Source organism: Cibotium barometz, chromosome 19 (genome assembly GCF_041138505.1).
Source record: "Cibotium barometz isolate CiBa-2024 chromosome 19, ASM4113850v1, whole genome shotgun sequence".
NCBI classification, from domain to species: Eukaryota; Viridiplantae; Streptophyta; class Polypodiopsida; order Cyatheales; family Cibotiaceae; genus Cibotium; species Cibotium barometz.
Window position 1 is genome coordinate 50,030,667 of NC_141064.1, and position 16,682 is coordinate 50,047,348.

The following is a 16,682-nucleotide window of genomic DNA, read 5'->3' on the forward strand; positions in this document are numbered from 1 at the left end:
TTGTACATCAGCGCCAGCCATGGGCTATTATGTTGGGTCATATGTGTATGTTTATGTCTTCACATGCTTTTGGAAAGTGGACTGTTACGTATTGGGATGCAATTTTCAGCCATTTCGATGGAAAAATTGTCGGCTGCCCTCTTTCATCTAAGTTAATTTTTGCCTGGAAACAGGTTACGCAATATCTTTTTTGGAATCCCAGGCTTAATGCGCAATCTTCTTCGCTTCGCCTTGAGAGTATTCATTGGTCAAAGGCTTTTGATGTACCCTTGGCTCTACGAGAGCCTAGGAAGGCACATTTCCTTTCAAAGAAAGGAGTTTATCTTATTGATGATGTTTTGGATGCTGGTGGCCACGTGCTTTCTTTTGTGGTTGCTGCCAGAAAATTTGGTCTGGGGATGCATTATAGATCAATCTGGCCGCTTATTCGAGAGCTTCTTGCTCCTTTTGAACCAATTGCAGATTTGGATCGTTCTGATCGTTTGGCTGATTGGAGCCTTAGAAGAGAACAACCTGCACGAGGCCCTTTATCAATGGCTAAACTTTCGGTTCGTTCGATATATCATCTCTTGTTGCCTGCCTCTTGGGTTCAAGAACATGCAAATCAGATTTGGCATCTTCATAAAAGTCAGGGTTGGTGGAAACAGCGGCTTCATTCTCTTTGGAAATGCAGTCTTCCTTTGAAAAGTAGACTTTTTTTATGGAGATGCTTGATTGGAGTCTTGCCAGTCGGCCTTTGCTTGGCTAGGCGACTTTTGACACCTTCAACTTGTCATAGTTGTGGTGCTTCTCAAGAGACAGTCTTTCATCTTTTGTGGAGTTGTCCTCTGACCAGGACTTTATTGGATCGGATTGCTGCACGTTTGAGAGCCCGCTTCCGACAGGCACCCTTTGGGAAATACTTTTGGATCTTCGGTCTTCTCCCTTCACCCCTTAGATCCTATAAAGTCTTCTTTGATTGGGTTCGCTACTGGGCTTTATGGACTACCTGGCGGTCTCGCAACAGGATAGTTTTTGCTGGGCCTTATTTGGATGCTTACTCATTCTTCCGTTCCTCTCTTCAGCAATCTTTATATGACTGTCTCTCTCTTCATGAGATTGACTCATCTCTGTATGCTCTTTTTACAGATTGTTTTTAGATGTTTAACTATGTTCACACTGAACATAGTGAACACTCTAGTAGTCTCCCTTGTATATGGTCTTTTTGATGGGTTTTCCTCATTTTGAGGTTTCCCACCTGTAATTAATGACATGAAGCTTTACAAAAAAAAAAGTTTGTCACCATGCTAATGTAAATGCAACCGAGCTGCCGGAAATCTCTATGTGGCATAGCCGGTTGGGACACATGAGTGTCAGAGGAATGGAGCAATTGTCTCGTTTTGGTTACTTGCCTTCTCTAAAGTTCTCAAGTTTTCAGTTTTGTGAGCATTGTATATATGGCAGGCAACTCCAGTGCCCCCACAAGAAAGCTCTTGGACAGAAAGATGCTCAGTTAGAGCTTGTGCATACAGATGTATGTGAGATGCCTCAGCTTTCTTTGGGAGGGGCAAAATATTTTGCGTCTTTTATTGATGATGCCACACGCAAGGTGTGGGTTTATCCTCTTCGTTTGACGAGTGATACATTCTCAGTGTTTGAGAAGTTTGTTGCTCATGTTGAGAATCAAACTGGAAAAACACTGAAGGCTTTGCGTTCCGACAATGGTGGAGAGTATATGTCCAAACAGTTTCAGGACTTTTGTGATGCTAAAGGCATCAAGAGGGAGCTCTCTACTCCTTATGATCCTCCACAAAACGGGACAGTAGAGAGGATGAACAGGACCATTCAGGAGAAGGTCCGTTCTATGTTGTCACATGCTGCGTTACCTCATGGTTTTTGGGCTGAACCTGTTATGACAGCCGTTCATCTTATAAACAGGTCACCTAACACGAGGCTTGGTGGGAAAGTGCCAGAAGAAGTATGGACAGGGAAGCCTCCGTCATACAAGCACTTGAGAGTGTTTGGTTGCGTTGCGTACGTGCACATACGCAGGGAAATACGCACCAAACTTGATCCTAAGTCTCACAAATGCATATTCCTAGGATATGGTGACAGAGGTGAAATGGGGTATAGACTTTGGGATCTAGTGAATAGAAAGATTATACGCAGCAATGATGTCATTTTTTATGAAACATGCATGTATAAGGAGCCTGGCAGAGTCATCTTTGATGATGATGGACATCATGGACAACAGCCAAGGGCTGTAAATCAACCATTACAGCATCAAAACCAGCCCTTAAATGGTGCTGAAAATGGTCCAAATGGACAGCCAGAGTTGGCAGAAGATATCTCTATGGATATCCCACAGTTAGAGGAGATACCGGGCATGATTTTTCAACCTTATGGCATGGAACAGGAGCCACCAATAGGTGATATGCAGGCTGGACAGCAACCTGCAAATGATGGTCATTGGGTACGGAGGTCCACAAGACCCTCCAGACCCCCTGACAGGTTTGTTCCAGGGGTTGACTACTTGATGCTCACTGACTGTGGGGAGCCCTCTTGTTATAAGGAGGCTTTACAGAGGGCAGACAAGGCTCTTTGGGAGCGTGCCATGAAGTTAGAGATGGATTCTCTGCACAAAAATGGAACATGGAAGTTGGTGCATTTGCCTACAGGCAAGAAGGTTTTGCCATGCCAGTGGGTTTACAGGCTCAAAGTTGCACCTGATGCAAAGCCAAGATACAAAGCCAGGTTAGTGGCTAAGGGCTTCAAGCAGGAATATGGTGTGGACTTTGATGAGATCTTCTCTCCAGTGGTCAAAATGACCACACTTAGAGCTGTATTAGCTTTGGTTGCTCATGATGATCTGGATTTGATTTAGATGGATGTGAAGATTGCTTTTCTTCACGGTGATCTCCATGAGGAGATATATATGCAACAGCGAGAGGGTTATGCAGTGAATGGAAAGGAGAAGCTTGTATGCAAGCTGAAAAAGAGTCTTTATGGGCTCAAACAGGCACCAAGGGAATGGTATTATAAATTTGATACATTCATGAAATCCCAAGATTCCAGGAGGAGTGACATAGATCACTGCTTATACACCAAGAAAGCTTTGGATGGCAGTCTATTGATCCTAATCTTGTATGTTGATGATATGTTGATTGCCGGGAAATCTCGTAAAGAGATGGATGCCTTGAAGAAGAGGCTGCATCAGACCTTTGATATGAAGGATTTGGGTGATGCAAATCACATTTTGGGTATGCGGATACTTCGGGACAGAAATCAGCATGTGTTGTATTTGTCTCAGAAGGAATACATTGGCAAAGTTTTGCAGAGGTTCAATATGGAAGGGGGGAAGAAGACTAGTACTCCTTTGCCTCCATATGTGAAACTCAGTGCTATGGACAGCCCACAGTCAGATAGTGGCAGGACTGATATGGCCAAGATTCCGTATGCTTCAGCTTGTGGCAGTCTCATGTATGCCATGGTTGCTACAAGACCGGACATTGCATTTGCAGTGGGAGTAGTTTCTAGATACATGGCCAACCCTGGCAAGAAGCATTGGGAAGCAGTGAAAGGTGTCATGAGATACCTGAAGGGCACACAGGATATGTGCATTTGCTTTGGCAAACAGGATGCATTAGTGCATGGTTACACGGATTCGGATTATGCTGGTCATTCAGATAACCGGAAGTCTACTACCGGTTATGTGTTTACATTCACAGGAGGTGCTGTGTCATGGATATCCAAGATGCAGAAGTGCACTGCCTTATCTACTACAGAGGCCGAGTATATTGCAGCCACAGAGGCTTGCAAGGAGGCATTATGGCTATCTCGGTTAGTGGTTGATTCGGGTTATACAGGGGATATTCCATTGTTGCATTGTGACAGTCAGAGTGCCATCCAGTTGGCAAAGAACCGTGTCTTTCATGCAAAGACGAAGCATGTGGATGTGAAGTATCACTTCATCAGAGAGGTGATAGAGAACAAGCAAATTCAGTTTGTCAAGATCCATACGGATGACAACCCGGCTGATCTGTTGACAAAGAGTTTGCCTCCAGAGCGGTTTGCTCATTGCAAACACTTGATGGGCATTGGATGAGGCCAGTTTCAGCCTTGATATGGCCTTGTATATTATCTTGTACATGCTGATTTTTCTTTTCCTTCATTTAAGGGCACTTTGCCTTTAAGTGGGAGGTTGTTGGGGTAAAGGCATTATGCCCGCTATTATAGTGTGTACTAGCCCATAAGTATTGTACATAGTACACTTAGTACTTTTAATGTACTAAGTGCACACTGTGTACTAGAGCAAATATACATGTGTGATAGGGGAGTCACACACTCATACTATGAGTTGACTTATCTCCACATGTCTCTCACCCTCTCTCCCTTCTTCTCTGTGTATGTCTCTCACATGAAACCCTAACTCCATAAGAGATTCCATCATAACCTTCCATATGCCATAGTTGTTCTCGTCCAATTGACGGTCCACCGGGAACGTGGGGAGTGTAGGGATATTCACATGCCTCTCAGCCATCTCTAACAAATCTGCCATTGCGGGGATGTAATCTGAAAAAGGGACGGTGGGTGGGAACAAAGAAGAACTTACACGTGCAAGTGGCTGTCCAGCAAATCAGCCCGCCGTCCTTGTGCTTCTCCTCTTCCCGAACAGTCCCGAACAATCCACCAATCAGCAACACAATAGTCCCCCTCTTGCTCACACAAATCCCAAGAACTATCAAGAGCCTAGGGCTCTGATACCATGTCAGAATACGCAGCGGAGATGATTACAAAATCTGGAAACACGAGCAAGTGCAGAAAAAGACAGCAATGGGAAGAGAGGCGTGTAACTCTACTATATATACACAAGAAGAATCCAGAATACAAGACGAATGTGACAAGGGACTGGGGGGCCATTTTATATGGCCCCCATAGTGCAGTCGGCCTGTTCTAGAGGCAGTCCACAGGCACTATATCTCCACGACCAGCCAAAAAACCAGTCAGCCAGCTGCAGTGGGTGTCGGCCAGCACATGTGGGAGGTCGTGGACCTGAAGCAAAACAATCAGCCAGTACCAGCATGAACAAATGCAGTCGGCCAGCATCTGAGGTCCTTCTGCCACCACAGGGCTGCCACCCAAACCACAGAAAAATAGGAAAAAATAGGGGAAAAATACGGGGAGTGAGGAAAAATGAGAAAACACCTACAAAGGGTGGGCACACCCACAACAGAGGCCCTGGTGTCGGGTAAAGACAGGAGATGACTTCGAACAACATCGGTGTCCATCACCTCCAGGTGCACAAAAGCTGGAGTCTTCACGGTTGCTGCTGAGGATTCTGCACCCTTCTCAGTGCTCCGCTTGGGACATTGCCTCGAGTAGTGGCCTTTCTCGCCACAATCATTACAGGTCCTCTTTGCCTTCAGTTTCTCGCGGTCTGCGTCGGACTTTTTCTCATAAGACTTCTCGGGTGAAGCCTTCCCTTTGCGCTTGTTGTTACGGCCTTTCGACTGTTGGCCAGTTAAGGCCTCCGAACCTTCGCCTTGTGGAGGGTTCGTGAATCTTTCCTCTTGCTCCAAGACCATGGGCACAAGCTCCTCCTATGTGATGGTGCTGAGGCTGCCACTGGTAATCAAAGAAGAGTTAAATGTTGAGTACTGAGAGAAGTGATGGCCATATCCTCCGATAATATCTCTTTCCCAGCCTGAAGAACTTCCTGCTGAAGAGCCTGCAGTTTGTTGATGTGCTTCCGCATCGTCGATAACTTTGCAGAATTCATCACCCGCATCTGGACTTCGAAGGAGATCCTCTCCATGGGCGATACCGTGTTATAGAGAGAAGCCAAATGTTGCCATATACCTCTGGCCAATGTCATATGCTTGATATGATTGATTACCTGCGGTGTGCAGTTGAGGAAAATGAAAGAACGGACCCTGGCGTTGACACGATCCCACAACTGTGCCTGTGCCTCACGTTCCTTCCGAATCGAGGGTAACTCCCCTTCCTCTAACTCTGGCCGTGGAATCCCAACAACAATGAAATCAGCAAGGTCGCAAGACTCCAAAAGAGATTCCATCATTACCTTCCATATGCCGTAGTTGTTCCCGTCCAACTGACGGTCCACTGGGAACGTGGGGAGTGTCTGCCATCTGGATCTTCACATGCTTCTCAGCCATCTCAAGTAAATCTGCCATTGCGGGGGTATAACTGAAAAGGGTGGGTGGGTAGGAAAAAAGAAGAACTTAAACCTGCAAGTGGCTGTCCAGCAAATCAGCCCGCCTTCCTCTTGCTTCTTCTCTTCCCGAACAGTCCAAAACAGTCCAATCAGCAACAAAACAGCCCCCCTCTTGCTCACACAGTTCCCAAGATCTATCAAGAGCCTAGAGCTCTGATACCATGTCAGAATATGCAGCGGAGATGAAGACAAAATCTGAAAACACAATAGCAAGTGCATTGCAGAAAAACACAACAATACTATATGCACAAGAGAAAACCCGTAATACCCAATACAATGTGTGTGGGGGCTAGTGTCACCAATTGGCCGACCATTTAGTCCATCTCCAGATTTGTGTCTCGGGCCAGCCGGAGGAGAAGTCTCTTTTTTCTCTTTTGATTATTTGATCCTTGCCCTGTACATGAGGTGAGTTTGTATCTAGCCCTTCGTGGTTGTATTTAGCCCTTTGTGACTGTTTTTCATTAACTAATAAAAGGATCTTTTCCCCAGAAAAAAATAGCAGCATCAAAATGAGCATTGAGTGCCTAGAATTGAGTGCAACCAAGATTCTCCCCCGCTTGCATCCCACAAGTTTCTGTAGCTGATCTAGAGGTGTGAATACGCCCAAAAACCATGTGCTTGATATGGCGAAAGACGTTAGAACCATTTGCCCTATGTCCCCAATGCCACATACAAGATATTTTAGTGTGTAATTTGAACAGTAAGCGATGAGGTCAAAATGATGATGCCAATGATGGTCAGCAGGATGACGTCATAGAACTAAACTTGATGCAAGTGTTAGGTAACTTGGATACTTGGTTCAAGAGCTATCAATCCTCAAAAGGGGCTCCTAAAGTAGCCTACACATGTATAATGTAAACATGGTCGAGAGGTTATTTTGATGCAGTGAATTGAACGGCTTCTAGGTAAGATTTGGGATCAAGACTTGGTGCGAGACAAATCCTTTATATGGACTCAAACTTGATATACGTATCAGTGGAAAGAAGGGGAGTTAGTCTGTGATTTCATTGCATGCATGAAGTACCTAAACTTTAGATGTGAGCGACAAGAAAAGTTCAATCTAGGAAGTAGCTATTCTTGCTTTACAAAACCATCCAAATGAAGGAGCATGTTAACAGATTTGTGGATGGATTGAAGCCATCCTTGCACGTGTCAGTTGGTAATCATGGCCCCCTGTGGCAGCTCATTAAGTATGTTTCCTCTTTATGCCAAGAAAGTTGTGTAACTCATGTAATTTGGTCATGTGCCCCCTAGATTTAAAGGCTGATTTGAAACCTTTTCATCATAGAAGGTGATGTTGAGCATCTCTCTGGCCTGTATTCTGGTTGCAATGTGCCTTTGATTGCTCCTGCCTTTGTTAGGGTTTGTTTCATGCTATGTCCTAGGCCGCTCTGAAGTTGAAAATCAGACCACTTATGGGGGAAGAAGATAGAAAGCATGGATGCCTTAAAAACGTTTAGTAAGTTTCAACCCTTTGCCAAACGCCAAAAGTTTCGGATCAATGGGAGGGACAAAACACCACTAGACTCTAGAACATGTTTAAATTATGCCTATTTCCTATGCAATGCTTTGAAATAACTAGACCATTCCATTAAAGTCCCAAATCCCTGAAAAAGCTCCCATACTTCAGCCCAACCTTTTTTTAATGGAAATTGCCTGTGCCAATTCACACTAGGAACAGCTAAGAATATGACGTAGGGAGGATTTGGTTCAAAATTGGGTGTTGGAAGACTTACAGAGAGGTGCATGCAGCATAGTGCATGGATATGATTGGCTACTCACAATGGGGTTACGCCTGAAGTATCTTGATGTCAAGTGTGTTGAAGTGCCAAGTGTCAAAAGGGTGCTCAACAAGAGCTTTGAATGCTTTTCTTGTCCCACTGAATAAGATGTACTGGTAGTGCTTAGCAATGAAGTGGCCTACAAGAGGTCATGGGTTTGAGTTGTAATTGGTGAAATGCTAATAATTCTTCTTTGAAGATCAGCACCTGTTAAGACCAACACCATCTATCATTAATTGCTGACGTGGTTTTACGATCTCAACAAGTGTATTTTTGGTACCTTAATGGCTTGGAAGCATAGGGTTCTTGTCGATTACAAAGATGCCTTTTGGAGTCTTCTATGAAAAGTGATGCATATGCTACGTAGCAGCTTATAAAGTTATCTGCACTTGCCTTGCTGCATGTGCTTTGCGCATGAGCTGCAATGACGAGCCTTGCCAAAATAAGCATGTTGCATCTGCCATGGATTGAGGCAGTCTTCTTTTTTAATGCGATGCGCCATAATTCTGGTCACTTGGTGTTCATGCTGTCATTGAAAGTGCCTTTTTTGATTGTAGATGAGAAGATGTTACGAGCAGTTTTTTTGTACTCTGCTGGCCACTCATGTTGTTGAAGTGATAACTTGTAGAGATGGGAGGATTTCAGTTGTGGCTGCTGAGTTTGGGCTCCACAGCCTTTGCTAATTGTAGGTTACAATGAAGAGATACTTTTAGATTCTAAATTGTCATGCCAAATAGGCATGACAAGTTCCATATGCGAGGGGCCTAGTGGTGTGGGTGTCCTGAGTTTAAATTCTTGCTAGCCCACGATTGGAATAATGCTTTGAGGCCTCAATTGTATCGCCTTCAGGTGGGAGACCATGCCACCTCATGGCGGGCACCCAAGTTGTTACCACAGAAGGATCTACTCATGTGGAAAAAAGGTGTCATATGAGAAGGACTAAGGAAACACCCTGCACTGCATTCGATGTATTACACCTAACATGTTACTTGTTATCCGAGATGATGTATGCTTGAAAGAAGGAAAGAAAGATTGTATTAACATGTACACAAGATCCAAAGGACCTATGAGACCTAAAAGCAAGAACCTCATGAGCCCGGACTCATAAACTAAAAGACTAGCTGACCCTTGTATTAGTCTAAACATTAACATGGAACCGTAGCTGTGTTTTAGCCATCATCGGCACACCTCTCATACTTGCGAGTCCTGAGAGTGGAAGCAATGGTTTCATTTGTCACTTTTTAAATGGTGTTTGTTTTGGTTTCACACAGGTAGGACGGTTCACAACTTGTCTTGTGGAAGCCAAGTCAACACTCCAGCAAAAGTAAGCAGTGAAGGGTGGTGTGAGAGCACACCTTTTGGTTCTTTGTGTGTGCGCGTGTGTGACAGGAAATTTCAGCAAAGAAATTTCTGGGGTTGCTGTGGTTACGTCTTCCAATAATACCTTGTTAGTTTGCTGTGTGCATGCACGTTCGTGTGGGACAGTCTTTCCCTGCTAACAACTCGTAGCAAAACATTTCAGGTCAGAGTTGATTCAGAGAAAGTTTACAATAGCAAAGTCGTTGCTTTCCAAGGCTGACAAGTCTTCATTTGATCGGCTTTGTGGGCAGGTAATTGGGTCTTCTTCATGTCAAGAAATGTCACGAGTAGCTATCTGCCATATTGCAGCAAACTGATGCTTTTGTTGTTCTCTGTGGTTTCAGATTTATGGTCTAGAGATGGAACAGAAGAAGCTGGAGGAAGACACGGTTGTGTATAATCGTTTACAAGAGCAGTTAAAGCTTTCTCCTGCTTATAAGAAGGCATGTTCATCTTTTTTGTATTTATGAGGTTCAACAGTATTTATGGGACAGTTTTACATTTTTGGTAATTGTTTCAAAAAGAAGGTATATGTAGCAGATACTTGCTGCTTTCTCAACAATCTAGCTACTTGGTGTTCAGATCGTGTTGGGTGAGAGGGATAAGTGTTGGTTTATGGTTCAACAATTTTCAGTCTTTTGAGGTTTAGGCTGTCACAGTGGTAGAATGAAATCGTCAAACACATAAAAAAAACCTTTAGACACAGCCTCATTGCTACGTACAACTGTTAACGAGCACCACTTGGCACCAACACATCCATAATCCTTATACGCCTTTTCGACTTTTTGCATAATGTGTATGTAATTACAGTGATACCAAATTTAGCTTGCACCTCTTCTCCTTCAAAGGAATGAAGTGTGCATTGTCTTAGCTAGTCACGTTGCTAATACCAAGGTTAAACTCTTGGCCCCACTGGGTTTTTTCGATCACACAATCGGAGTTGTATTTACAAATCATCCCGTGTGAACTCATAGGTCTACTCGATTCCGAAAGTCTTCTTATATTAATATAGCCTGCATTTCAGTTGAGCACATGAATCGTCACGACTAACATAGCTCTTTTGAGCTTAAGGAATATAGACTATCAGGCCGTACCATGTCACATGCATCCTGTACTTGGGACAAGTGCAAGGCTCTAAGGCTGGACATCAGTCATGTTCTTTGTGAGCCCTTGTCCAAAGGACAAGTTGCTGGTGCAGTACCAAGGGGTGGTTAGTCAGTTGTTCACATCCCACACGCGTCAGTGTTGTGTCTGTCTGCACAAGATTGTAAACCTCTTGTATGATGTAAGGTTGTCGAGGTGTCCGGGGCACTTATTAGACTATTTGGTTTAGTGTCTGGAGCCTTGTCAATGTCAGAGTCACGTGTCTAGGTGTGTATGAACCGATTTCACATGGTACTAGTGACACCAAGAAAAGGGGGCATTTAGCAATCTATGGACAGCCCATGAGGGGACCATGACTGAAACACCCTGAGGCAAGTGTCACACTTTACCTAGACGTCTGCCCAAGATCCGTGCACACACAAGAATTTCTATGAAGCTGTCTAAGTACCTGTAATCCATGCATCAACATAACCAAGAGGAAATAAATGGGTCTGGTTAGCACTCTCTAGCCAACCGTAGGCCAAATACAACAGGAAGCCACCCCCGAGCCAGAGATCACACAACCTTGGCCTAGTCCACACTCTCAAGGCATGCACATTTTTTGAGGCATTCACATTCATTTTAAAAGGGTGGACTTTTTATGCACCTTATGAGTAATGAGTTTCACACCCATTTGGGCTAGATATCTCAATTTGGGCACCCAGGATATGTTGTAGCAAGAATCAAACATGGGCTTCAGTTTTGGGCAAGAAAACAGATGGTCGACTTTCCCATGAAGGTACCTCTTGTACCTGCTGTAGTAGCCATTTGACCTTTGTACCTGCTGTACCTGTCATTGTATCTACTGTACCACCATTTGTACCTCTTGTACCGGCTGTTGTATTTGTTTGCGCTACACCAGCACTTTGTGCCTGTTGTTTCAGCACCTGTACTGGCTGTAACACCTACTGTACCGGCTCTACCAGCACTTGTACCAGCTGTACTGCCACTTGTACCTGCTGAACCTGCTGTACCAGCACCTGTACCTGCTGTACTAGGCCCTATATCAGTTTTACTGTCTCTTGTATTTGCTGTACAAGATTCTGGGACACTCCCTCTACCTAGTGGATGCTCAATTCCTTGCAAAGATGTAATAGATGTGATGGTGCACATACAAGAACACGTGCTTGAGAGATTTTCGGATGGGAACGTGGGCAGCAAAGGCACCTTTAAATAGGGTCTCTACTGCTGGTCGGTCAGCCCTCTACAGGTGGACATGGCATTTTGGATAATTAATTCTTTTAATTGCCTTTTTACCCATTTTTCTTGGGCTCGCCTTTGTGACCAGCCTTGGCCCCTCAGATCTGGGTATTTGGGCATCCAATGGGTGCTGATGGGCTGTCCCTGGCCTTGCCCATGATCCCATATATGCATATATGGCTCATCTGCTACCTTGCTAGAGACCTTGGATAGAAGAGGTAGACATTGCCATTCCTAAATGACCTGACCAATGTTTCAGACACCCAACCATGGGTCTAATAAATGCCCTGGACACTTGTGCATCATTACAACTTGCAAGTGGTTTACATCTGACTTGTCTGGGACCTGCACATGACTTCTGACACTTGACTGGACCCTATGGGACACTTGTACATCGTTACAACTTGCAAGTGGTTTTCATCTAACTTGTCTGGGACTTGTACAAGACTTTTGGCACTTGACTGGACCCTAGATCTAGATGGTGCCTAGCGACATGTCGCTGGACAAGGCCTCACAACATGCACAGTGCCCATCAGAAAGGTGTCCAAAGTGTAATGGGTCAGTGGAATGGCTACGTGGCACCCTAGTACATCGGTGTGCAGGTGACAATGGCTTCCCATTGTTATACTTCTTTTTTGCGCTCTATGCAAGGGAGAGAACCTTCTCAAAGTCTCAGGCTTAAACATACGCAGGGCCCATTGGATTTGCATGTCCAACCTATACAAGAATTGCTCCTTCTTATTTGCATTAATATTTGCCCAATTGTAAGGCGAGGTGAGTGACCTTGTTGGCAAACTAGAGGATGGGTTGCTAACCCCGGTGCAAACCCATGAACTCATCTTTGAGTCTGTCAAGGTAGTGTGGCAAACCACATTTCAAGCCTATGACGAATTGATCTTGCCACCAAACAATGGCATTTCTTGTTAGGTGAAAGTTTGCCAACACAACTCCCCTCCCCATCCGTCCCATTAATTGCAAAACGGTAAGCCTCAAATTGATGTAACCAAGAATGCAAAGCAGAGGAGTTGAGTTTACCTTCATACTTACTAAAGGTGACTCTTTTTGGAAAGGGTTATTTGAACTCGAAGAAGTTGGTGTGGTCTTGCGGTCAAGGGCGAGGAGGAACCACTTGTGCTTTATTTGACGTTGTGTCTTCTGTAGTCTGTTGCTCTCTCCAAAGATCTTCATTCACCTTTTGTTGATGTTCTTGGTCTCGTTGATGATTTGCTTCATCTTGGGGGTTCTGTTTGAACTAGAGCTCCATCTGCCGCATGGTGAGCACATGAAAATACTGAAGTTTCTATTGAGAAAGCAAAGAGTTGCTTGGGAGGCGGAGAGGTGGATGGAGTTGTTGAAGAAGGTTGGGGTGCGTGCGGGTGGCGGTTGGGAAATCATAGATTGTGCTTGGGCGGCAACGTTGCTATCCATGTTGTGGCTTGGATAATTTGTGCAAGTTGCTCGGGTAGCATGCTGATGAGGGTTGGTACCGGGGTATGTATAATGCTCCGAGTGGTCGTATCAGTAGATGCTACATGTTCCTGTTGTATCTCTTGCTCTCTCATCGTCTATAGCAGGAGCAGTCAGGTTTCTGCCAGAGTGCAAGTAAATCATCCACTAGGCTGTGGGCTGCTCTTGTAGGATGCCTTGGAGCACTAGCAAGCAAACCATCCACTAGGGGTGTGGGCCATAGTCACCAGAAACGAGAAACGGGAGCGGAAACGTTCGAGGAATGGAATGGGGAAACGAGTTTTAAGGGGTGGAAACGGCTGTTTCCTGTGACAATCTCACTTGGGAAACGAGAAACAGCCATGGAAACGGATGGGGTCCAGAAACAGAGAAACGCCTTTCTAGGGACTGAAACGGCCGTTTCCTGTGTCTATGGTGTGGGCTGCTCATATAGAATGCCTTGGAGCACTAGCAAAGCATCCACACAAAAGACTACTAGGGGCTGTTCTTACAGGTGTTCCTTGGAGCATTGTAAACCTTCTCAAAAGAGGAAATTTTTTTGGCTGAATTGAAGACCTAGCGTCAAAGCTTTGATACCACTGCTTGGAGATGGAATTGTTAACTTGGTTAGAGCAAAATTCAGCATTCCAAATTCAGATTCTCACATATGAGAGGGAATTAGGAAGAGACAAGAAAGTATTCCGGATTGGGTGCCAGATTGGGTCCCAAATAACCCCTTAGCCTCCTTGACCCACACTTTGTGTTTCTAGTTTCATGCCCAACATGGGTTCACACACACGGGTCCTCACTAGACCCTTTCATACACAGACAAGTGCCCGTTCATCATGCGACCAACTAGCCTAATAAGTGCTTGGGACACCAATACATACATCAAGAGTACTAAATAATTCTTTTGCCTCATTCAATTTCCGGCTAGAATAAGCCATTGGGTGCCATCTTTGTTGGAGGAAGCTCCTATGGCTAAATTGATGGCATCAGTGATTACCTCAAAAAGGATCATCCTAAGAAGCCAACTTGAGAATTGGAGTCTCAGAGGCAACTTTCTTCATTGCATGGAATGCCTTGAGTGGTTTGCCCATGACGGACACTTTCTGCCGACACGTCTTCATGCCCTTGAGCAAGTCTTTAAGAGGTGTTGCAAGGTCTGACAATTTGTCCATGTGGGAATTGTATGCTTGAAAGAGACCTACAAAAGAGCGGATCTCCTGAGCATTCTTGGGAACATTCCATTCGAGAATCGCCCTTAACCTTTTTAGGATCAAGGCTAATACCGTTTGCACTGATGACATATCCCAGATAGTGGCTGCCATAGTTGTCACGGTACGAAAATACGACACCATACGGTATGATACCTTACGGGAATTTTTGGTATGATATGAAATTTTGGGATACTGCACGATAAAATACAGTTGTTTTTTTAAACACCGACAAACTATGGAGCTTCAAGCTTGAATGTGAGGGAAGGTTGGGGGGGGGAGGAGTCCACAATGCTTGAGGAACCAGAACATGGAGATACCTACGAGAGAAGATTTGGACAGGGCCATTTTGATCTACAAAAGAGTCCGTAAACCTATCACCCTAGATGCACTGCCCGTATTTGTGCAAGGACGGTCCCTTAGTCATAAACACTACACTGGGAGACCTTTGGTATCTTATTACCCATGCAAGCTCTTTTTTGGAGACAATTGGGATATCCAAGTGGGAGAGACACAACTTCAGGATCTGACTGTCTACCCTACCATACCAAAGATCTCCAAGTGATGTAGCAAGATTCTCTCATCCTACCAATCAACTGTACAGTACCAGTCTACCTTGCCAAATTTTTTAGGTCTCTTAGCAATCCCATATGAAATACTGAGTGGACACGAAAGTTGTGAAGTATTGCAGGCATTTGGGATCTTCGTTGAGTAGGATTTCTATTTTTTTTGAGCATTTGGAATTTTTTTCTCAATGTGGGGGGGAGGGGAACTCGTGCCATACGGTATCGTACAGAACCGTACCGTACGAATCCTACGAGAAGTGGCACCCGGTTCGCGCACTGCCTAGGATGTTACCAGCCTCGACATTTTCCAGTATGAAAGGGGTCTGGTGGACTCGAGGATGTCTAAATATTTGGAAAGTACAAGCTTTGGGAATGGGGGATTATCCTAGAATACGAAGGACCACACTCCTAAAATTTACGAGAGTTACTATTTTTGGCCTGACTCCCATGGAAATTCTGTTCGCGTCATTACATCTGGAATTGAGCAGATACCAAGAGTTGGCAAAGTGCCTATGACAAAATGTCTACTAGTTGGGATATTTTTAGAGCTAAAGATGATGGGAGAACCCATCTCTTAGATTGGGACATGTGGCAAGAAAGTGGATCAAAGTGAGACAAGTGGCCTGACACTTGTTAGAAAACGAATCAAAGTGAGACAAGTGGCCTCACACTTGTCACTTCAGCTATTGTGTGGCTCTCCACTTGTCATTGTAGCCTTCTCTTGCCATTTTAGCTCATGGGAGGCCCAAATCTATAAATTGGAGCTCTCTCTCTTCATTAATAAAGGCTGTCTTGCTGCACACTAGCGTCTACCACCGTTACAGGCTGTCCTAATGATGGCGACTCTCTTTCTCTCTCTCTTGAAGGCTGCCCATGAAGAATACCGACTGTTGGGGACTGTTTTGGAGGCTTCCATCGCGAAGAAATACTGAAGGCAAGGGTATTTAATCATTTATTATGATTTCTAGCCATTGTACTTGTTGTACCAGTCCTTATACCAGTTGTATCAGCTTCTGTACTTACTGTACCACCCATTGTACTGACTGTATCAACTTTTGTACTTGTTGTACCACCCATTGTACCGCATGTACTAGCTTTTGTACTTATTGTACCAGCCACTGTACCTACTGTACTAGTCATTGTACATGCTGTACCAACATTTATACTTACTGTACTTGTTGTACTAGCCACCGTATCGGCTGTACCAGCCATTGTACCTGTTGTACCGGTTGAATGGAGAGTTGTACTTGCTGTACCAGCTCTATTGCATGAAGACCTGTGGTTTTTGGGGAAGAATCAGTACCCATACGTAGGTATATGGATTATGTTGTTGGCTCGGCATTTCTACAGCCTATGTTCCGGCTTGGTAGCCTCTTGTTGGGTTGTGTTATGGCATTTGTATATGGATAATCCGGCATCTCCCGTGGGGAGAGTAAGGCCCTCAAAGCTTGTACATGATATTATTCTCCTTGGGTAATAAAATCCTCCAAGGGGGGGGGGGGGGGGGGGGGTCGGCCGATTCCGGCCTCTATGTGGTGTCACACGTGCAAGCTCCATTTTCAGCATTTGTGGATGTTTTGTCCAGCTTTTATGTTTTATGCAAAGTGATGATGGATATGTGTTAAGGCTGTGGCCATGTTTAAGTGTTTTAATATGCATTGATGGTATCAACAAGTGTGTCAAAGACCCTAGTCCCCCGGGCACCCGCCGCGAGTTACATTGGTATCAAAGCATAGGCTTTCTTGGAAGCGGAGGC

The 16,682-nt window shown here is 44.7% G+C and overlaps 1 protein-coding gene across 3 annotated transcripts in view; it reads left to right on the plus strand.

The window, feature by feature from the left end:
* LOC147628712 (CA-responsive protein) overlaps nucleotides 1–16,682 on the plus strand; it is a 61,883-nt gene that overhangs the window by 38,712 nt on the left and 6,489 nt on the right. For all 3 annotated transcript variants that reach the window (XM_086813943.1, XM_086813940.1, XM_086813942.1), the window contains exons 4-6: nucleotides 9,267–9,319; nucleotides 9,518–9,605; nucleotides 9,699–9,797. In XM_086813943.1, the coding sequence (XP_086670069.1) occupies nucleotides 9,267–9,319; nucleotides 9,518–9,605; nucleotides 9,699–9,797 (240 nt within the window). The remainder of the gene's footprint in view (nucleotides 1–9,266; nucleotides 9,320–9,517; nucleotides 9,606–9,698; nucleotides 9,798–16,682) is intronic.